This window comes from Phragmites australis, chromosome 12, assembly GCF_958298935.1.
Source record: "Phragmites australis chromosome 12, lpPhrAust1.1, whole genome shotgun sequence".
Taxonomy (NCBI): Eukaryota; Viridiplantae; Streptophyta; class Magnoliopsida; order Poales; family Poaceae; genus Phragmites; species Phragmites australis.
The window spans coordinates 24,084,199-24,107,518 of record NC_084932.1 but is presented as its reverse complement, the minus strand read 5'-3'; the positions used below and the strand labels follow the sequence as shown (position 1 = coordinate 24,107,518).

Here is a 23,320-nt window from a genome sequence, read left to right as displayed (position 1 = left end):
TTACAAGCTTCGTCTTCTTCACTCCGTGCATGTTGAATCTCCATGTGAATGTCTATTGGTCAATTAGCCCTGCATGTGAATGCTCTGTTGAATGTAGATCAGTTTTGAATGTCAATGTGTTTGGAACATTCCAATTGTCTTGAAGAGATTACCATAGATGGCTCAAAACTAAAATCGTTTGACAAAATGGCGAGGAGCTGGTGGGACGGGTTAGTATAGATGGCTCCAGCTTGGAGCCATTTGTACTATTAATATAGACGGCTCATGGATTGAGTCATCTGTACTAATACCAATAGTACATATGTTGCAATTATGAGCTGTCTATACAATTAATAGTATAGATGACTCCAGTTTGGAATTGTCTATAATATTGGCTATATCAGCCCCTACCTCTTGCTTGAGCTTGTCTGAAACAGAACAGTGGAGCTCTAGGGTTTGCTGTGCTCAACTTTTGGAGGGAAAGGCTGACGATTTTGACAAAAAAATTGCTAGATTTCGGTGGAAACTTGAAGATTCACTAGCAACTGTTACTCCAAGGTGAGCATTATATTCTAATTTTGTTTAGATGGTCTAGATTTGATTTGGAGAGCTAGCTAGATCTAATTTTTATGATGATATAGAATTATTCTAGGCATTAGATGATGTAGATGATCTAGATTTTTGTTCTAATTTTGACCCTATTTGGTAGAGCTCCAGTTCTGAGATCCATGCAGGATTTGGAGTTTATAGGATAAAATAAAGTGGTTTAAATACCTGTTTTTAGTCAAAATAAGAACAAGATGTCTAAACCAAAAACCCTCAATTTGCCCATAGCTCCAGCTCTAAGAATTTCTGGAGTTAGGGATGACCAGCTTCAAGAATTCTTAGAGTTGGAGCTCTGCCAAATAGGCCATTGGTCTTAAAAGGTCAACTATATCTACATCTACATCTAGATCAATTTAGATTTTTTTATGATGATCTAGAACATATTAATTGTTCTAATTTCTATGGTTGCTCTATTTTTTTTAACGAAAAGCTTAGTTGCTCGTTTTTATTATATTAATTTAACATTAATTTACTCCATAAATATTTAGATGGATCGTGGCTTGATGTACAGTTCACGTATGAACCAAGGGTACCTTGATAGTGTGATGGCTTTCCTGACAGCTACCAAGGAGGATCATTTGAAGAAGGGTGTTGAATTTATATACTATCATTGTTGTGATTGTAGAAACAAAAGATCCTTTTTTAGATAGAATGGAACCCTAAAGATCCAAACGCACTTGATTATTATGGGCTTTAAACTAGAATACATGTGTTGGACCAAACATGGTGAAGATCAAAATGTATTACATGAAGGCAATAGTATCATCGACGACCCCAAAGTCAATGTAATAAGAGAAGATGACGAGAAATTTGGTGTAGACGACGATGATTGTGGTAGCACAGATGACAATAATAGGTTGGATCAGATGATGTGCGATGCAGACATGAACTTTAGTACTCAAAGAGACTTTAACAAATCCATGTGCTTGACTGAGGACTCAGAGAAACTGTTGTTCCCTAGTTGCAAGCCAAAATACACAAAGTTTTCATCCGTGCTTGAATTGCTTAAATTGAAAGAAAGCTATGGTTGGTCAAACAAGAGTTTCATGATGCTATTAGATCTCCTATCGGACAAGCTTCCGGATGGAAATGAGCTATCAAAAAGCACATATGAAGCAAAGCATGTTCTTTGTCCATCAAGGATGGATGTATAAAGGATACATGCATGTCTGAATGACTATATCCTCTACCGTAAATATCTATTAGACTTGCATTCATGTTTAGTGTGCAAAGCATCTCTGTACAAGCATAAGAGTCGACAACGGTGAGGTGAAGAATGGAATTCCTGCTAAGGTGGTTGTGTATATGCATGTAATTCTACATATAAAGCATATGTTTGCGAATCCAAAAGAGGCCAAATTGTTGTGCTGGTACTCGGAGGGCCATAAGTAGGTTGAAAGCTAAGGTACCCTACCAATTATTCTGGTGGATAAACATCGACACAATCTTCAAAGACTTCGCTGCAGAATCGAGGAATATAATGTTTGCAGTGAGCACAGATGAGATGAATCCTTTTGGCAATATGAGTAGCCATCATAGCACCTGGCCAGTTGTTTTCAATATTTACAACCTACCTCCTTGGTTATGTATGAAGCAAAAGTACATGATAATGTCGCTTCTTATCCAAGGGCAAAGTAACATGGGAACGATATTAATGTATACCTAAGATCATTGGTGGAAGATCTAAAAACATTATGGAACGAAGGGGCATAAGTATGGGATGCATACAAAAGAGAGAATTCCATGCTATGTGGCTTGTTGTTCTGCACAATCAATGATTTGCCTACCCTACGTCACCTTTCAGGCCAGAGTAAGGAAGCAGACACGGCTTGTCCTAATTTCTTAGATGGTACCACGAGTATGTGATTGCCCCACTTGCACAAATAGTGCTCATGTGCCACATTAGGTTCCTTAATAGGAATCACTCATATTGCAATATGAAGGAACAATTCGACAGAAAGAGGGAGAGATGTTTATGTCCAAGGCACTAGTGGGCCAGAGGTGCACAATATGGTTAAGGATATCAAAAGATACCAATGGCATGTGGAAGAAGAGATCGATATTGTGGAAGCTACCGTATTGGCAGCACCTTGAAGTTACCCTTTGCATTGACACCATGCATGTAAAGAAGAACGTGTGCGAAAGCTTGATTGATCTTTTACTTAATATTCCAGGAAAGATGAAGGATGATCTCAATGCAAGTCTTGACTTGGTTATTATGAAGATTTGACCTGAGTTGGCACTTGAGCCCTGTGACAACACAGAACAATGCTAACTATAGCCTACTATAATTTTAAGAAGGACGAAAGAACCAAACTGTGCCGGTGCTTGCATGGTGTGAAAGTTTTGTCCAGTTACTCTGCGAACATCTCGAAACTTGTTGCGATGCAAGATTTGAAATTAGTTGGCATGAAGTCCCATGATTACAATGTGTTGATGACACAGATGCTTTATGTCGCAATCCGAAATATCTAGCCGATCTATCTTCGAGAAACAATCATCAAGCTGTGTTACCTCTTCAACACAATTTCTGAAAAGGTCATCGATCTCAAAGTAATAGATGTTTTGCAGGCTGATATGGTGAAGACACTATGTCATCTTGAGATGTATTTTCCTCTGTCATTTTTCTATATCATGGTACATGTTATAGTTTACCTCGTGAGAAATATAAAGATATGTGGCCTGGTATTGCTATGTTAGATGTACCCATTTCAGAGATACATGGTAATTCACAATCAATATCTATGGAACCGAATCTCGTCCAGAGGGCAGCATTGTCCAAGGTTACACAACCGAAGAGGTAGTCGAGTTATGCATCGATTACATGGAACAGCTCAAACTAATAGGTGTGTCCTTTTCTCGCCATGAGGGGAGGCCGGTTGGGAAGGGGATCGTAGGTAGGAAATCACTCATTGCTGAATTTGCCACGTTAGCTGAAGCCCATTTCACGGTCATGCAACACATGACTAAAGTATCCCCACATATCAACATGCATAAGGATGAGCTACGCATATTGAACCTAGGTCTTATGGAGGCTTGGATCACAAAAGAGCACAACCACAGCTTCAACATCTAGTTGGCAGTGTGATTTAGTCGTAATGGTTTAATAAAGGATAATATTGGCTAATTGGCAAGATGGCCAACTCATAAAGTAGTGAAATTTGAAGCATACGACATAAATGGGTACACCTTTTATACTAGAGCATAGGATAGTAAGAGCATAGTACAGAACAACAATGCCTTCATAGATGCCTTCCAAGATAAACATGGCATTTGTGCGTACTATGGGTACATAGAGGATATTTGGAACTCAACTATGTACGTTTCAAGATCCCCCTCTTTCGACATCGTTGGGTCGCACTCTCAAGTGTTAGTCACTTGTAAAAACAAGGTTAAGGATAACCTACCCAAACTGGAAGGTTATGCCATAGAGTGAGAAAAGCTTCATGTGGGAAACAATTAAAGGCTTATTCGACATCCATCAAGGATCCTTGGAGGCTGTAGAAAGACAGGCACTGGCCATGATGGGCAAGGTGTGGAAGACCTTCAAGATCGAGCTGTACAATACATATGTGAAACAGCATCAGATCCCCGATCCCAATGTTTATGGGTACTTGGCAAATCAATGGATAGAGTTTGTGGAGGGGTTCCACTGTAAGGAATTTCAGTAGGAAAGTCAGGCTAACAAGGAGCGCCAGGCATGGAACACGCACCTCTACAGGCTCGACACTGGTGGGTACGCACTCAAAGAGTTTGACTGAGATAGGGATGATCAACATGCAGCTCAGGAGAACCACTCCAAACCATTTTTCCAGATCCCAGAGAGGTGCGTCCCGAACTGGTACCGAGGGAGGGCCATATGTTCTGATGGTTTCGTCACTTTCAAGAAGCCAGAAACGGAGTAAGTGGCCCAAAGGATCCTGCAACGTTTGGAAGAATCAACTCAAGGACTATTCCATCCATCTTAGGCAAGAAAAATACTAACATCGGCTCTGGGAAACAAAGAGCACCTAGGTCGCACATGTGGTGTATGGGTTATCGTTTTATGGAAGTTGGGATTCCCTGACAACACCAATTTCTGTAGGACCTAAAAGAGAAACAAAGCTGAGAGCGAAGTAGGTGAGCGTGAACGGATGAGAATGGAGATCCTCGTTAAGATTGAAGAAAAGATGGAAAATATGAAAATTGATATGGAACAAAGACTCAGGCAGCCAGATGGAGCTAGGATCCTTTAATCTCCATCGAATCAGCACCGGAGTAGCTACACATCCCCGCCACTTGGCTCTCTAGATAACATCCTCCATCTACATGACTTTCATATCAGCGGATTTCCATATGACCTCCCTATCGATGACAATCCACAAGAGGTCATTAGTGACAGATTCCTCATCAATTACATAGAGGTGACCACCAAGTGCATGCTCCTACTGCCCACCAATGTTGGTTTTCATCACATACTTGAGGTTGGCTTGAGCCTGGCATTTACATGTTGCAGAAAACAAACAATTCACGGAGTCCTACTACAGCCTGGTTACCCCAAGGTGTCAATGGACATGGTATATGAGAATTGCACATCCCTCCGACTTCCTGTTCCCCCAGAAGATGATGTCACGACACTTGGGGAGGCCCTCCACTTCATCATCCAGTGGCTGAAGAAGTTCATATCATTGGTTGCCCCTCTGCCGCCTCCAGAGCATCGGCAGTCGCTGCCTCCAGTACGTGATGCCAACGACTTATCTCTTTGTCATGCTGCATCAAAGGTCAAATCACCTTCTACACCACCTGAGCAAAAAAAAAATTCCTGCAAATCTAGCCAACAGTCTGCCAAAACAGCACCTCTCAGGAAGCGCCAATCCAAAAAAAAAGGTGGATAAGGGCAAGGAGCCAGAAGAAGAACCCCTATCAAACATCTATGGTAGGCTAGCCATTAGTGAGCAAGAAAGCATTACAACAAATGGGCTAGACAAGTTAGATTGTGCACGACCTATACATGAAGTGGTTCAATGAGGATAGACACCTTCTTCCTTATTCCAGTGCCAAGGACCAGGGAAAACATTTCCTGAAACTAGCTAGAACCTATCTCATGACCTTCGATAATTTATTCCTCCTCTACCATCATGACGCCCTCGACATCAGCCTAACGAGATGCTGGACACTATAAGTATTATTAATCGTGGTCTATTCTTAATGAACCGCGTAACTCATTGATATGTTCTGTCATTAACATTATTAATCGTGTAGACATATGATTCAGGAAGCCGAGAACAAGAATCCAAAAATCAGATTCCTTGACCCATAGGTCATCTATTGGGCAACGATCACATTAAGTCGAGGGTAGGTCGAGGAAAATGTCACGGAGGCCATGGTCGCTCTCTGTGGAACAAAGTACCTCATTTTTCTACTGTACAACTATGAATTCTATTGGATGCTAGTTTCTATCTTTCCACAGAATCAACACTGCATATACTTCAATCACAGGGAGTATGAACTAGAAGAGAATTGATGACAAGGGTGTTCGTGATGTATGTTTCAAAGGGCAGGCTTGTATGGAGAGAAAAAACCCTATGTAACCACCAACATAAGTTCACGGTAATAATTCCTCCATCGCACATCAATTTACTGATGTAATATGCATAAATTTCTGCAGCACCATAAGCAGCCGCAGGGCAACTACCTTTGTGGATACTTTTTTGCCTAGTATATGCTGGAAATCGTTCACTCTAGTCCACTAGAGTATCCGTCGGTTAGTGTAATTACAGTATATTAAAATGCAATTTTCGTCATTATATTTTCATTAATGTGCCTAACTATTTTATTTTTCTTCTATTGACATATAAACTTCCTACAAATACGCTTGACAAGGACAAGCTCACGTTTATTCAAAAATAGCTCATACATTTCATACTTGGGCAGATCATAAAGGAGAGGGGTGAATTTCGTGATCACGATAACTTTACGGGCCAGGTTTGTAATCTCAACAGAAGCTGGTCAGTTTAATATATTGAAATGCTTACATCGTGTAGTCTATTGATTTATTATAATTTTCTAGCTAATGATATAGAAAATGAAATAAATGAACTCATTATTTCCTTTTAATTTAGTGTGTTAAAGCCAATATGTTGGTTTAGGTATTGTTAGTTTTGTTGACTCAAGAATGAAGAATACTTTGTGGCACAATGACTTAGTGAGTGCATTTTACTTATCCTTTGTCTTCTTTTAGCAAAGCAAACTTTGACTTATTGAGAGCATTAAATCTTATTCCTTTAGTTCACATTGATATATTCTTGTTTCTACATACACTACGTAAGAAACCATCAAAGGAGACAAGTCATTAGTGACGGCTGCTCAGTACGCGTCACTAATGCATTATTAGTGACGGGTTAAATGAGGACCCAACACTAATGTGTGGCCCGGGTTGGGACTCGGCCAAGACCTGTCACTAATGAGGGGTTATTAGTGACGGCGAGGGAACAACCCATCACTAGATATAGTAGTGACAGGTCACCTCAAAACCAGTCACTAATGATGGAGTCATTAGTGACGAGTAGAGAGAGCATACTCATTAGAGATGGGTGACCTTAAAGCTCATCACTAATGATGGAGTCATTAGTTACGAGTAGAGAGTGCACACTCACTAGTGACGGGTTACCTAAAGGCCCATCACTAACGAGTAATTCATTAGTGACGGGTAGAGAGGGCATGCTCATTAGTGACGGGTGATAAAGATACATGTCACTAATGACTGACTCATTAGTGATGGGTGTTTAGGTGACCCGTCACTAATGACTGGTCGGATCCTGAGTCATAGCTGGTCGGGTAAAAAATTCATAACTTTTTTATACTAACTCAGATGGGGAAAAATTTATATGGAAATTGTTGTCCTCAACGAGGTCTACAACTTTATAGTTGATCACTTGTTTATTTGAAGCCATATAGATGCACAAATAAATATAGACTATCGAAGGAACTACACACAGGGCCACAAACTAAAGTGCTAGGTCTAGTGTAGAACTAATAGGAATCATTAAAAAAGACACACATAGAGTCATAAAGTTGAAAATTGTAAATTCAAAGATTTTTATCGTGAGTTTGGTAACTCGGAATGATGAAACATCTACGCAGCACTAACTTTTAGATGTAGCACTATATCTCCAAAAGTTTCCAAGCAAATCGTAGAAGGTCAATTTTCGACAAAAAACTTCAAAGGTCCTGTCGAGGGTCTTCCGAACCTTTTTTGGAGGTCAAGAAAGTTACAGATCTAAAGACGTGTATTTTTTCAGATGCGCCTCCTCGTTAGCATCGAAAGTAGAGATCAAACGTGGAAATCGGACTCCGTATGCAAAAGTTATGGTTGTTTTACTAAACACTACACAGGTTGGAGACAAACTTTTTCATACGGAGTCGGATAGAGACAAACTTTATATGAACATTGTAGAACTCGGTGAGATTTACAACTTTGTAGTTGACAAAATTTTTATTTAAGATCATTTAGATGTTCAAATAGCCATTCGAACGTTCAATCAGAAGATGTCAAAATGATTGATTTTGCTATTATACTCAACAACGAATGAGAGGTGAGATGGTTAGAGGGGTCATGTGTGTGGTGCTCACTTCTGAGGTCATGAGTTCGAGTCTTTTAATCACGTGACTTGTGAATGGTCGGGTGCGGTCGAGTGAGCAGTGACTTGTCGGGTGCCTAGTCGGGTATCAATTTTTTTTCAGACCAAAACTTATTTCCATTTTTTTAAAACACATATTAGTGACGGGTCAGGACCAGACCCGTCACTAATGTGGAGTCATTAATGATGGGTCAGATCTAGACCCATCACTAATATCTATCATTAGTGACGGGTCGGGTCCAGACCCGCCACTAACGTATAGTCATTAGTGATAGGTTGGATCCAGACCCGTCACTAATGTGTATCATTAGTGATGGGTCTAGACCCATCACTTAGTGATGACTGATAAGTACACATTAGTGACGTGTTAAGAGTGACGGGTAAAATACCCGTCACTAATGAGGGTTATCACCCGTCATTAATGTGGATTTCTTAGGTAGTGATGTTGCCTTGGACAACTCATTGATTGGTTGCCTTTGTTGAGGAAATTTGAGAGAATTAAACTGTTGAATGAATGATATGTTGAATATTTACTGAATACATTATGAATATCTATTGAATTTGTATGATATGTTATTTGATCTGTATAAAACAATGGTTTGATCTATTGAATGATTGATCTGTTGTGTCTGATATCTGCTTTGTAATTGTTCTGTTGCAAAAAAATGTACAAGGGCTATGTAAATTCAAATGTATAAAAATATTACTGTATAAACAATTAGTACAAACTGTTCTAGATATCGAACCATCCTGTACAACAAATGCATAACAAATGGCTCAAGAGTGGAGCTGTATGTACTATTCCATATGTACAAATGTACTACTGTAGAAAGGATCATCCGTGCACCATTATCACTGTCGGTTTGGTTAGAACCGACAGTGATATATCATAACTGCTAGTTCAGAAGTTGAACCAACACATGAAAAGGTGATCCATCAAGAATCGGCAGTCATAGGGTCTATCACTACCAGTTCGAGCTACGAACAAGAATCGATAGTGATAAGGAAGTATCACTGCCAGTTCGAAAACTCGACTAGCACATAAAAAGCTGGCCATCAGAACTGGCAATGATAATTTGATTATCACTAATGGTTCATAAGCTCACCGACGTATCAACGATTGAGTCATTACGAACCGACAATGATAGTCCTTATCACTACCACTTCGTATTCCAAACCAGCAGTGATAATCCTTCTATAAATCATGAGCCTGTCTCTCACTCTGCTCCCCATATCACTTCACTCTTCAGAAATCGATCCCGATGTGTAGTGGTGGTCGAAGTGGTGCGATAGTCACAATTGCCACTTCAACCATCTCTATCCCTCGAGAAGTCTTATCCATCTCCCCATCTCTCGAGCATCACCGACCTGGTGGCCACACTGACCACGGCCGCGCTGCCTCGTCTCCCCACACTACTACGGAACCGGGCTTATATGCTGGCCCATCACGGCCGATTCCTGATGGGCCGACAGTGATGGGGCATCACTATCAGTTCGTTGGCCATGCAGCAAGAATCAGCCATCGTGGCTTATGAACCTGCAATGATAAGGGGAATCACTACCGGCTGATGGCTTGAGCCGGTAGTGATGCCCAGCCGCCTCATCACTACTGGCTTAAGCCACTGACCGGCAGTGATAGCTGGACATCACTGCCGGCTGGTGGGATGAGCCGGCAGTTATGTGTATAGTATAAAACAATGGCCCTCCCCCAAGCCTCCCCCAAGCCCAAGCACAACACCATCCCCGGTGATCTTCGTTGCCCTCACGGACGCATCACCGCTTCTAAGCTCTCTCCGTCCAATTTCATTGCTCGGTGAGCTTCATAGTGCCATACCCAATCTTTTACGCGTGCTAGTTCAATCGTAGCCCGTCGTCAGGCCAGTGCTCCACCGGCCGCCACTGCAAGCTCGCCCACCTCACCAACAAACTCCAGGTTGTGAGCCGCCTCTGCCCGAGATGAACACATGGTGAGCTTCATCGCGGTCCAGGGAACCTCACCGCTCCCTTCCCTTCCACTCTGTCCCTTTGCAGCATGCCACCACCATCGGCCTAGCTCTGCCGCTCGCCATGGTCACCATCATCCATGCTTGCCGCCATACATGCCATCACTGGCCCATCAAACGAGTTCACCACAGTGAGTTCAACATTTTGGTACCCCTCCCCAGCCAAGCTCCGCCGCTGTTGGCCGCCAGCAACTGGTCAAAGTCAGAAAATCCAGAAAATGCCGAAAGGAATATTAGTTGTATTGATAAATCGGCTTAAATAATCTATAATTTGTAGAAAATATCTAGAGCTCAAAAAAATATGAAACCAAGTTTGTTAGTTTTGTTTTTTCATGATCTACATGATAAAAATACATGTATGCATGAAATGTCCACTGAAATACCTCTATTTTATTAAATTTATTGTAACTTGTTAATCCATAATTAAATCTTGAAATATCCAAAATTGGTCAATCCAACTTTGTTAATCTTATTTTGTCATGCTCTGTATAGCAAAAATATATTTCAAGCATGAAATGCGTTTATCACTAATTCTTTGTTAATCTTGATTAAGTTTTTTAAACTTGAATAATTTCTACAGGAATTAACAAAAATCATAAAATGTGAAACTAATTTTTTTAGGTCTTCTCTATGTATACCTTACACAGTAAAAATACCTTTTGCCATGTTGAGTACTTCCCTCATGTGAGTTTGTTTGAACTACCTCATATAATTTTGGATTTAAAAATAGCAAGCATGTAATTTGGTTAATTAAGTGGGCAAATAAACTCCAATTCATGTGATTCTTCCTCTACTACATTCATAACCTCATGCACTACATCTCTACCAAATTTCATGTCGTTTGGATCACATCTCATGACATTTCATTCATTCTCATTTTGATGCACTTTCTCGCTCTTTAGAGAATGACATCGCGGAGTGTCATGAGGTTGAATAATAAAGAAAATTTTCAGGGATGACACCAACAAAAACTCATCAGACCCGGCTAACAAGAAGGAGGGCCACGTGATTCTGCAAAGAAAAAGAAGGATTGTCGGAGTGTAGAATGTCGTTGATGAGAAAGACTACAATCAATTCGATACACTACCTCCTTTCGGAGAGGACTTCGACCTAGGTCCCATGGAAGACACTAACGAACCTCCATATGTACGTTGTGATCATAATGAAGGGAGAATCGTTAATTTCGGAGAGGACTTCGACCTAGGTCCCATGGAAGACACTGACGAACCTCCATATGTACGTTGTGATCATAATGAAGGGAGAATCGTTAAGACAAAGACTACTAATTCATCAATTTTTAATGATTTAAAATATTTATTGATGAAATTAAGATATATAGCAAGCCCCAATATAGAAACTTAGGTATGAACATATTTATTTTAACTTTTTTATTGAATTAGAAAATTGAACCATAAAATTTAGGTATATACAAAACTTAATTTTGGTATATAGCAAGTTCAAATTTAAATAAATATGTATTCGAATTTTAGGTCAAGGAATGTTAATAAACATAGATAGTACAAACTCATTCGAAAACACTTGAGTAGCGCATCAGTTTAATTGTTCGGTCTTACTTGGGGTAGGCTGTGGGTTCGAGTCTCGGAGGGCGCGCGCGCAGGTAAAACAAATTTTTTACACCCCGGACCTACAGTGAAAGGGGTTTCACTGCCGGTGAACATAGTTGACCGGCAATGAAAGTTGTTTCACTGCCGGTGGACTTCTTGGGCCGACAGTAAAATATGTTTCACTACCGGCTGTCCTATTGAGCTGGCAATTAAGATCACCTTTCATTGCCGGTCTTCATCTTGAGCTGGCAATGAAAGTCCTCCCCTATAAAAGTGCTCGACGCTTGCGCTCTCTGACACTTAGAAAATCCTTCCTAGCCTGTGCCCTCCGCCAAATCGCCTCCCAACATCGAGAAGCCAACACTGTCATGCGCTGCGTCGTCGTCCACCACCGCCATCGCCAAGGACCACCACCCTCACACCAAGGAACTCGCCGCCCGTGTTACCGTGCACTGTGCCCTCATCCATAGCCGTTGTCACTGAGGGCCACCACCCTGACGCCGAGGAGCCCACTTCCTCCACCCTGATGAGCACCCTAACACCAAGGAGCCCGCATTGCCATGCCCTGCGCCCTCGTCCACCACCGCCGTCACCATGGACAACCACCCCAATGTTGAGATAGGCCCCCCCGGCTCCCCCTTCGTCTCCTTCTCCCCTCCGATTCCTAGGGTTTCAGTGCAAGTTCGTATTGATTCATGATCGGCTGCTTGTGTGTTCAAATGATAAGAACAGATGCTTGTGTGTTGGTCCTTTTGTGTGTTAAAATGATAAGAAAAGATGCTACTTGTGGTCCTTTTGTGTGTTCAAATGATAAGAACAGATGTTGCTTGTGGTCCTTTTGTGTGTTTAAATAATAAGAACAGATATGCTGCATCAGTCCTTTTATGTGTTCAAATGATAAGATCAGATGCTGCTTGTGGTCCTTTTGTGTGTTCAAATGATAAAAATAGATATGTTGCCTCGGTCCTTTTGTGTGTTTAAATGATAAGAAAAGATGCTGCCTCGGTCCGTTCGTGTGTTCAAATGATGCTTGTGAGTATTTCCCCTCTTCTGTTCTGGAGAGTACTGGTACATATTCCCTTTGCTCGATGATAAATTGATACACGAAGACTAGGCAATCTACTGGGTACAATAGTTTAGACCTATGATTCTCTAGTTGTCTGATATTTGTTGTAGCCCCTGGTGAGACTTGTTGATGGTTCTTACTGGTCTGTACTTGTATTTCTTGTGTTGTCTCTATAGTGGGCTACCTATTATAATTTGATCCCTGGATGGTGTGTTGCCATAAGTTCAGAGATTGAATAGCATATCAGATTCTGGATAAGGAAGTTGATTCATCCTTTTTGTTCTGTCATTACTTGTTTCAATCTTGGCAGGAAATTGCTTGTCATTTTCTAATCTGTGCTCTTTGATTTGGTACAACAGCATTGTCTATGATGATATTGTGTGATTATTAAGAATTCTGTCCATGTTCTAATAACTAGATGAGAACTTAGTAAATTGTTTAGTCGTTGATGTACTCATTAGAACAATTAGGGGGTAGGACCTTGATTGTCCTAGGGTCAATTGTTATTCATTTCCTGAGAGCACTTTTATACACATATTGTCCAATTCTTGCTGTACACTGAGGCTGTATTTCTTTTTTACTCCTGTTATGTGTTGTATTAAAAATTGCACTATTTTCATACTTATTTTTCTTTTTTGCAAATGATAAAATTAGAGACCATACATATGAATGCAAAGCTCGACTAGGATGGTTATTACACAAGTCCAAATAGGAAGTTGTTACGGCATACAATAGTCAAGACATCCTGGCCAAGTTAAAATTGGCTACCTTTGAAAATAAGGAGAAATTTGATTTCATATGTAAAGATGTCGTAATCCTAGTTCTTGTTGTAATCATTATTTTGTTATATAAGATGTGACTTGTAAGATTAATGTGTCATTTGTATGACATGAATTACTATGTATTAATGAAGGTACCTTTATTATTGATTTACATTAAATATATATCTCATTGTATGCGTGTATTGAGAGGGAGAGAGATGAAGAGATCGAGGAGAGAGAGGGAGGACAGAGAGGGCAGAGAGAGGGAGGTCAGGGAGGAGAGGGAGGGAGGCCGGAGAGGCAAAACACTACCAGCTGAAGGCTTCAGCCGGCAGTGATGCCTTGGGAATCACTGCAGGCTGAAACCACCAGTCGGCAATGATTTCCAGGCATCACTGCTAGCTGGAGCCGTCAGCCGATAGTGAAAACATCTTTTACTACCGTTCCTTCACACCAGCAGTGATAGTCCCTGACTATCACTACCCGTTACCCACTGCCGGCTTCAAAACGGGCAGTAAAGGGGGTTTTGGAGTCGACAGTGATAGTGGGTTCTGCAGTAGTGCCATCTCCCAAGCCAACACTGATCGCGGTCCCCACCTCCTCAACGCATGTCTCCCAGTCTCCCGAGCCAGTCTCCCCATTTGCTGAGCTTGTCTCCCCATCTCCCAAGCCCATTTCCCCATCTCCGAAGCCCACCGCCCTTTCTCCTGAGCCCATCTCCCCATCGCCAAGTATCCCCGTACTGAAGATTGTGGCAATAATATGATCTAAAAGAGTGGGTAGAAACACATTCTTTTCAAAATGATTATGTTTTATCTACACATTTAGATCTACTCATTCTCTTCAAAAGATTTAATATTATCACTACGGGTTCAAGATGATTGTGTTGGCAATTAGTAGAAAAGTTGAGCATGGGGATCAGTGTGCCTTATGGTACAAAACCGCTCTACCAGAAGCTAGGAGCTCTCCTAGCTCATGAGCAGTTTTGCACCATAGGGCACATTTATCCTAATGCTCATTGTTTTTGCCGTGAACTTAGATTTAAAGTATCCTACCAAGAATATTTTGTCATTCATTTAGATTTAAAATACTCCACCATGGACTTTTCGATATAGGGTACTTTTCTCAAGTTTGAGATAAAGTTTAAGACAGATCCCCATGCTGAAGAGTTTCTGGTATAATATTTTTGCACATATGGATAGATCATCACTGTCGGTTCAAGTCAAGAACTGGTAGTGATAGTTAGGTTATCACGATCAGTTTGTACCATGAACCTCAAGTGATACTAACTATCACTGTCGGTTGGAGCCACGAATCGGAAGCCATAGTGAGTATTAGTGCCGGCTCCCGTTGTTGGTTTAACAACCGCCAGTAACTGAGTTTTTGAAGAGTTTGTGATGAGGTGTTCTATAGTACTTTTCAAAGGGATTCACTCTTGAGTTGTTTGTGCTATTCCAATAGTATAGACAGCTCTAGCCTCGAGTTGTATGTGTGTATAAACACTTTATACAAATGAATCTAATTTTTACAAACACTTTGTTACAAACAAATCTGATTTTTACAAACACTTCACTACATACAGTGCAAAAAAGCATTCCGGGGTTTCTGAACCGTTTGTACAAAGGTTTATGTAATAGTGGAAGTTAATTGTACAGTACTTCCCAGACTTTGCTTTCAAATTGAATGCCGTATTGTTTGTTCACAAAACTTCCATGACATCCCCAGATTCAGTCCACGAAGCTAGTTTGTGTTATATACATATCGATATGTCCTGATTAACAACATGTTTCCGTGATAAATGGGTAGATTTAGCAGTAGCACGTTAACACTGCTACAATGCCGCACTCGACGGTTGTTGATATTTGATACTTGATACCCACCGTATTATGTGGCTGACGACGAGCTTGCTTCCATGTATGCTGGGGCAGGGTTTGTTGACTAGTGATTGGACATCTGCTTGCCCTAACGCAGGTAGACTTTTCCATTCATACAGGACTAGTCTACTTCATCCAAGTTTTTCCATTCAAATAGGAATGCTCTGTACTACTTTTCATGCAAGTTTTTCCATTCAACAAGGACCAGTCTTCTTTGACGAAAAGGACTGCTCTACACTACTTTTCGTGCAAGTTTTTCCATTCAACAAGGACCAGTCTTCTTTGACGAAAAGGACTGCTCTACACTACTTTTCGTGGACCAGTCTTATTTGTCAAAAAATTTGATGGTGGGGACGGGAAGTTTTTTATTCAATACCGCGAGAATACCGTGGGCTTCCCGCGCATAGAGATCTTCCGTGCTTCCTTCCTCAAGTGGTAATAATTTTTTTTCCATAGTTTTGTAGCACTGACACAAAACATTTCCATCATGTGACAGCACTTCAAATCTGAATATTACTAAATACTACAATGGGAAAATCAGACAAATTCTTCTGAATACGAAAATTAGATAATACAATAGTAAAAAAGAAAGCAAAGGAGAAAGGTACTGTATATTGAAAATTTGCCTCTCTAATATTTCTCTTAACGAGTCATATTTTTAGTTCAATTTTACGTGATGCTTGAATATATTATGATCTATCGGACAAAAGTAATTGGCAACACCACACTCTCATGTGCATATAAGAAAACTGATTGCATGTTGATGACTACCTCTCGATGGGATAGATGGACTAATCGTGGGATTTCGGTTTCACCCAAATTATGTTTAGGTCGGATGCTCACTTATTTATATATACATGAGTGCGAGTGCCTTTAACATTAAAAACATGTCCTATATGGTACTGACTTTATAAGCATGTAATAGAGAACATGAAGTAAATTAGATCGAGATGATGATGATGATATCTATATATATATATATATAGTGTTTTACAGGCATGTTAATAGCCCTAGTGGATACACTACGTAAAAATAGATAAAGTAGACACTACATAAGTGATGGGTCGTTAAGACCTGTCACTTAAGAGTCATAAGTAATGGGTCCAGTTATGACCGATCACTTATGTAGCCTGAAACGGGGTCAGACTATGACCCATCACTTATGACAGCTCATCAGTAATAGGTTATAAAGTTACCCGTCATTGATTATATTAGTGATGGATGAAGTTATAACTCGTTAGTAATTACTAACTCATCAGTGGCGGGTCATCTCTAGGCTAGTCATACGTGACGTGTCATGTTATGACCTGTCACTGATGACTGTCTTTTCTTACTTAATTTTCCCAACAAAAAACTAAATGTATTGTGCAGATCTGAAAATATATTGTGCAGAAAGGTTACAACCATGCTATAGCTAAATATTTACGTATAAAAGCACAAATGTAAACACTAAACTTATAACCATGCTGTAGCTAAGATTCAAACCAAAGAAATATGAGACTACAAACGGTTACATAAAAATGCATTAACAAGTTACAACTTATGTTTCACCTATTTTAAGAATTTCCATTCACACATGGTACAAAACTAGTGTAGGGTACGACGGCGTAGTAGGGATAAATATTTTTTATTTTATTTTTTCTCTTATTTTTTCTCACCTCAGCAACACTAAAATAAGAACTATTATATATTTCTACTCAAGTTTGATATAAGGGATGTCAGCTATGGATACAAATGCACATTCTGAAAATAGTGCAAAAACATCAGGGGGCAAGAACTCAATCTTCCTAGCAGAAATTTGCCAAACCCGACAAGGTCAGGAGGAAACATATGTAACTTTTTCTTTAGATATCTATAGAGTCAAAACAACATCAAAATCGAAGTCTATATGCAAAAGTTATGATCGTTTTACTGAATACACTCCGGATCGCCTTTGGCAAAAACAATCATTAGTGACGTGTCAAGATTACGACCCGTCACTTATGACCTTCAGTTAAAAAGGTTAAAAGGATAAAATATCCAATTTCATCACATTGTACACGAGGGTGTGGTGGGAAGGGGGCTACGCGTGCGATTGGAGGTCGCGGGTTCGATACCCACGGAACGCAGAGTATAAAAATAGTGCAAAAAATAGCAAGTGATCCGTGGAGAGTGGTGATGGCCCCTGCATTGGGATGGCTCAGGTGAATTTTTTTTTGACTTTTTTCATGTCTAAAAAACATGAAAAACGTTCATTAGTCATTAGCGCCGGGTCAAAATTACAATCTGTCCCTTATGACTTGTCATAAATGACGAGTCATGGTTATGACCCGTCATTAATCTGGTCATCGGTGACGAATTATGACCTGTTACCGATGACTAGTCATCAGTGATATATTCAGGGTGACAAGTGCGGGACTCGTCATCTATGACGGTTATCATCCATCACTGAAGAGCTTTTTTCACGTAATGATATTAAATTATGGCTAATTAGTTTTGTGAATGCAGCTCTAACTTGATAGCTTACGCAAAATCAATCATTGAGTTTTGTAACGTCTATGGACGGTATAGATGTAACAAACTACACATAGATTTCACTACGTAAAAAAAGACTATAAGTGATAGATGGTAACCATTATTAGTGACGGGTCCTAGATTTATCACCCCGAACTGGTCACTGATGAGTCATCATTGGTGATGGATTAAGTCCCGTCACCAATGAAGGCATAGATGACGGGTCATAAATTGACCCATCATTAATGAAGGTCATAAGTGACCGGCCGTAACAATAACTTGTCACATATGATATTTTCACATTTTGTGACAAGGAAAAACATAAAAAATATTTTTTCACCTGAGCCACCCAACACAGGGGCCTACCGCATATGCCCCACAAGTCATACCATTTTTTAAATAGCTTTCAGTCTTTGCATTCTGTGAGAATAACTCACCACCTCCCCTCGTGCTCGTACCCTACCTCCTCAACTATTACGTTAAATTACAGGTTGCTCTAGAGCTTAAGAGCAAATAGAATAAAAACACTTTTAATGGTTCGATTCAAAGTTTTGGAATCATAGGGTGGGACTAAAGTTCAATTGAGCTATTCACTTCGACCCAAAGCAGCTGCAGAATTTAAATAAGCAATATAACGAATATTTCAAATAATTGATCTGGAGCACCTCTAGTAAAATGGGAATAACTTTTGCATACGAACTCCGATTTTTGATATTTTTTTCAACTCTACGAACATCTACAGAAAAAAGTTACATCCGTTTCTCCTCAACTTTATCAGGTTTGGCAAAAATTTTGAATCCAAAAATGGCCTGGAAGATTGAGTTTTCGCATCTTGAAGTTTCTACACTGCTTTCGAAGCTCACGTTTATATCCATAGCCGCCACCCATTATATCAATCTGGAGCAAAAAAAGTACAGCGCTTCCTATTCTAGTGCTTCTGAGGTGAGAAAGAATAAGAGAAAAATAAAAGAAAAATAATAAAATTATAGCATCATGCTAGATTTATAATTGATAAATTATGAAAGATATATTATATATGTCATAATTACGTTAAAAAAATTGATGAGTTGATGAGCAAATACATCTATTATTTCATCAGACTGATTGACTAACTAAAATTCATTCATCTACTCTGTTTCATCAAACTGGTTATTAATGACGGGTCACAACTTAACCTGTCACCAATGACTCTCTGGGATGACCCATCACTGATGAGGTGGTCACTAGTGATGGGTCATAACTTGATGCATCACTTATAACCGACTCATCAGTGATGGGTCATCCTAAAAAGTCATTAATGACGAGTCCGACTGACCTTAGATGACCCATCACTGATGACAAGTAATAAATGACGGATAACTTATGACTAGTCTAGGCTAACCCATCAATATTGAGTCGTCATCAGTAATGAATTATAACTACAACCTGTCACTAATTTCGTGTCTCTTTTACCTATTTTTTCACATAGTGTTTGTTTGTAATAAGCTTTTCTCCCTCTTTATTATGCCTGCAATCGATCTATCTTCTTTTTATGTATATATATTTATCTATGCCAATTAGAAGACCTTGATCGTCCAATCCGCATTATCTATTACAGCTCTGGATGAGTCAGCATGCAATGGAAAATAAGTCACCACACATACCTAGGCAAAAATGTCCGGATTGAACAAAACCGTATGTAGCTGACCAAACCTTGCACGTGCCTCGTCAAAAAAGAGAAACTTTCAACCTTGGAATAATCCAACACAAGGATCTACGAGATGCATGTCAATTACGACCGTACGTAGCTCCTGCAATCCAAATCTGCAGTGTTTGAATTATTTTAATAATGAAATATATGATCAACACTTAGTTTAAACCCGAGAATATTACTATTTTGAATATTAGAAAAATACCTAAATAATAAAGTTGTCGAGACTAAAGAAATTAAAAAGGAGTTGGGAATGATATAAAATAATAAAAAAGGCATGCATATTTATTAGGTAACTGATTCTTTCTTATCTATAAGCAGTTCACTTTATTCAACAACAAGATCAACATATTCAACATCTGACATCCTTATTCTTTTGGGGGTGGAAAGGAAAAGGTTCAGTTTTAAACATAAACGAAAAATTGCAAGTTTGGTGAACCGGTATAAATATGTAGAACAATAAACTACATATAGGTGAAGCACTACAAATATAGAAACAAACTAAATAATAAAATCTGCAGTAAAATTCTACTGAATTACACACTGCTTAATTAGTGTAAGTTTAAGCTACACGTTTTGCAGGTTTAGTCTATGTGTCCTGCAGACTTAGGTAACTGTAGCACTAGAAATTAAGTCACCACACGTACCTAGGCAAAAATGTCCGGATTGAACAAAACCGTATGTAGCTGACCAAACCTTGCACGTGCTTAGTCAAAGAAGAGAAACTTTCAACCTTGGAATAATCCAACACAAGGATCTACGAGATGCATGTCAATTACGATCGTACGTAGCGCATGCAATTCAAACCTGCAGTGTTTGAATTATTTTAATAATGAAATATATGATCAACACTTAGTTTAAACCCGAGGATATTACTATTAGGAATATTAGAAAAATACCTAAATAATAAAGTTATCGAGACTAAAGAAAAAGGAATTGGGAATGATGTAAAATAATGAAAAAGGCCTGCATATTTATAAGGTGGCTGATTCTTTCCTATCTATAAGTTCACTTTATTCAACCACTAGATCAACATTCAACATCTGACATCCTTATTCTTTTGGGGGTGGAAATGAAAAGATTCTGTTTTAAATATAAACGAAAATTTGCAAGTTTGGTGAACCGGTATAAATATGTACAACAATAAACTACATCTAGGTGAAGCACTACAAATACAGAAACAAACTAAATAAAAAATCTGCAGTAAAATTCTACTGAATTACATACTGCTTAATTAGTGTAAGTTTAAGCTACACGTTTTGCAGGCTTAGTCTATGTGTCCTGCAGACTTAGGTAACTCTAGCACTAGAAATTAATTGTAAGAAAGTTTTTTAGGTGACTGAGGAATAGAAAAATCAAAACAAAATACATGTACAATATATGCATAGTCAATATTGTCGACTACCAGAATTCGTACATACGTAGTCCATGTCAGAATAAAACAAAATTGAGTACATCACAAACCCTCTATAAATACCAGCGTATTTGGCTGGTAAAGCCAACCTGAGCTAGCACTAGTGCAGTACTACACAGTATATACACATACTACACAGTTACACACACAGTATGCTCTGCAGTAAAGTAAGAATGGCGCTCGTCCATGAAACCGAAGAAGTGAGCTCTCATGAGGACATGGTCGGAGCATTCGCCCTACTCTACCACCACGTTTTCAGCTTCATCAAGCCGATGGCGCTCAAGTGCGTCGTGGATCTCGGCATCCCCGACGCCATCCACCGCCGTGGTGGTGCGGCCACCCTCTCCTGCATCGCCGCCGACACGGGGGTGCATGCGACCAGGATCCCCGATCTCCGGTGCCTGATGAAGCTGCTAACCACGTCCGGCCTGTTCGGCGCCGCCACCACCGCGGACGGCGAGGTCGTGTACACGCTCACCGCGGCGTCCAGCCTCGTCGTCGGCCCACGCGGCCTGTCCAACATTGTGCGCTTCGAGGCCGGCCCTGTCTCCGTGACCCCGTTCTTCGACATGCCCGCGTGGCTCAGGACCGCGCCTGCGCCGGACGCCCCCAAGTCGCTCTTCGAGCTGACGCACGGTCGCTCCAGGTGGGACCCCGCGAACGCGGACGACGACACGATGAACGACGCAGCCTTCGCCGAGAGCCAGCTCCTGATCGAGGCCGTTCTTAGCGACCACGGCGACGTCTTCCGCGGCCTGACCTCACTGGTCGACGTCGGCGGGGGCCACGGCTCGTTCGCGAAGGCCGTCGCGACGGCTTTCCCGAACATCAAGTGCGCCGTGATGGATCTCCCCCACGTCGTCGCGGACGCCCCCATAGCTGATGGCAGCGTGCAGTTCATCGCTGGCAACATGTTCGAGTCTATTCCACCAGCGGATGCTGTTTTACTCAAGGTATGCTCTTAATATGTGTATGGTCTGAGTGGTCTCCCAACATATATGTACCTGCTGCAAGTGATGGTGAGCATGCTTTCCTTAAGATCGATAAAACTAATATCTTTTGCGCTTGTGTTCCTTTTCCTAGTATGTCCTGCATTGTTGGGGCGAGGACGATTGTGTCAAGATCCTCAGGCGTTGCAAGGATGCAATCCCTGCGAGAGATGCTGGAGGGAAGGTGATAATCACGGAGATGGTGCTGGGGTCCGGACCGCGTGACAGGAACGTCGCCGAGACCGAAGAGATGCATAGCTTGTTCCTCACGTGTATCAGCGGCGTGGGGCGAGAGGAGCACGAGTGGAAGAAGATCTTCTCCGATGCTGGATTCAGCGACTACAAAATTACACCGGTGATGGGCCCTATTTCGGTTATTGAGGTCTACCCTTGAACGACGACGAAATTCACGTACACGATGAATTTATAACTCGAGATTTGATCAGAAATAACTGAATAATGAAGTGTTGTACTAGAAACCTAGCTAGCTCTTTTGAGTGCATGTAATTGACGTTATTTTTCCCCCATTTTCTATTTCGAAGTGTTGTACAAGTGCGAGTTCGTCAACGGGCTTTCTTGTCTTTGCATTGGAGTTAATAAGGGTAATAAATACAATTATGTGTTGCAATTAATTAAACTTTTTTGGCCGAGTCGTTCTAAAAAATGAATTCGATCGTTTGGCAGAGAGTCTAGCACAAAATGTTCCACATTTTTCCCCATTATACTATGAAAAGTTGTTTAATTCCTATCCAGGAGAATATCATGGTATCCCAATTTTTCACCTTTTGAGAAAAATAAACTGACGAATCAAATGATGAAATTTCTAAGACCATGCGAACGTCGCTCAGTTCTGGTTGAAATCTTAAAAAAGAAAACTTAAAAGGTTCAGATCGAGCAAAGTGGGATGGTGTAGTTGTTGAATCGTGCAAAAAGTTATATTTCGTAAAACATTTAGAAATTCATCGTTGTGCATAAGTTTAGGATGCTGATAAACATTCTAGACACTGGATTTGGTCTAGGATGATTTGAGGCAAACTAAAGACATTTATGTGTAATCCAATGGGTAGGTTAACATAAGATGATGCGGTATGCATGGAGCCACATATGATTATTCCTGTGTCTACATGTGATTTGCCCGTGGGCTGGCTGAGCACATATTTACATCATCCCTGCTAGGAATATATATTTTTAATTTATTTTAGTACCTTTTCTTCTAATTTTTGTTATTAACCTCTTCTAGACTAAGTTTTTTTAAGAAGAA

General features: G+C 40.3%; 1 protein-coding gene across 1 annotated transcript; it reads left to right on the top strand.

Annotated features, from left to right (window-relative positions):
- Positions 1 to 21,179: 21,179 nt before the first annotated feature.
- On the top strand, positions 21,180 to 22,698 carry LOC133887065 (acetylserotonin O-methyltransferase 3-like). The gene is made up of 2 exons (XM_062326976.1): positions 21,180 to 22,023; positions 22,154 to 22,698. Exons 1-2 carry the CDS (start codon positions 21,223 to 21,225, stop codon positions 22,451 to 22,453), a joined length of 1,101 nt encoding a protein of 366 aa, XP_062182960.1. The 5' UTR covers positions 21,180 to 21,222; the 3' UTR covers positions 22,454 to 22,698.
- The last annotated feature ends 622 nt before the right edge of the window (positions 22,699 to 23,320 follow it).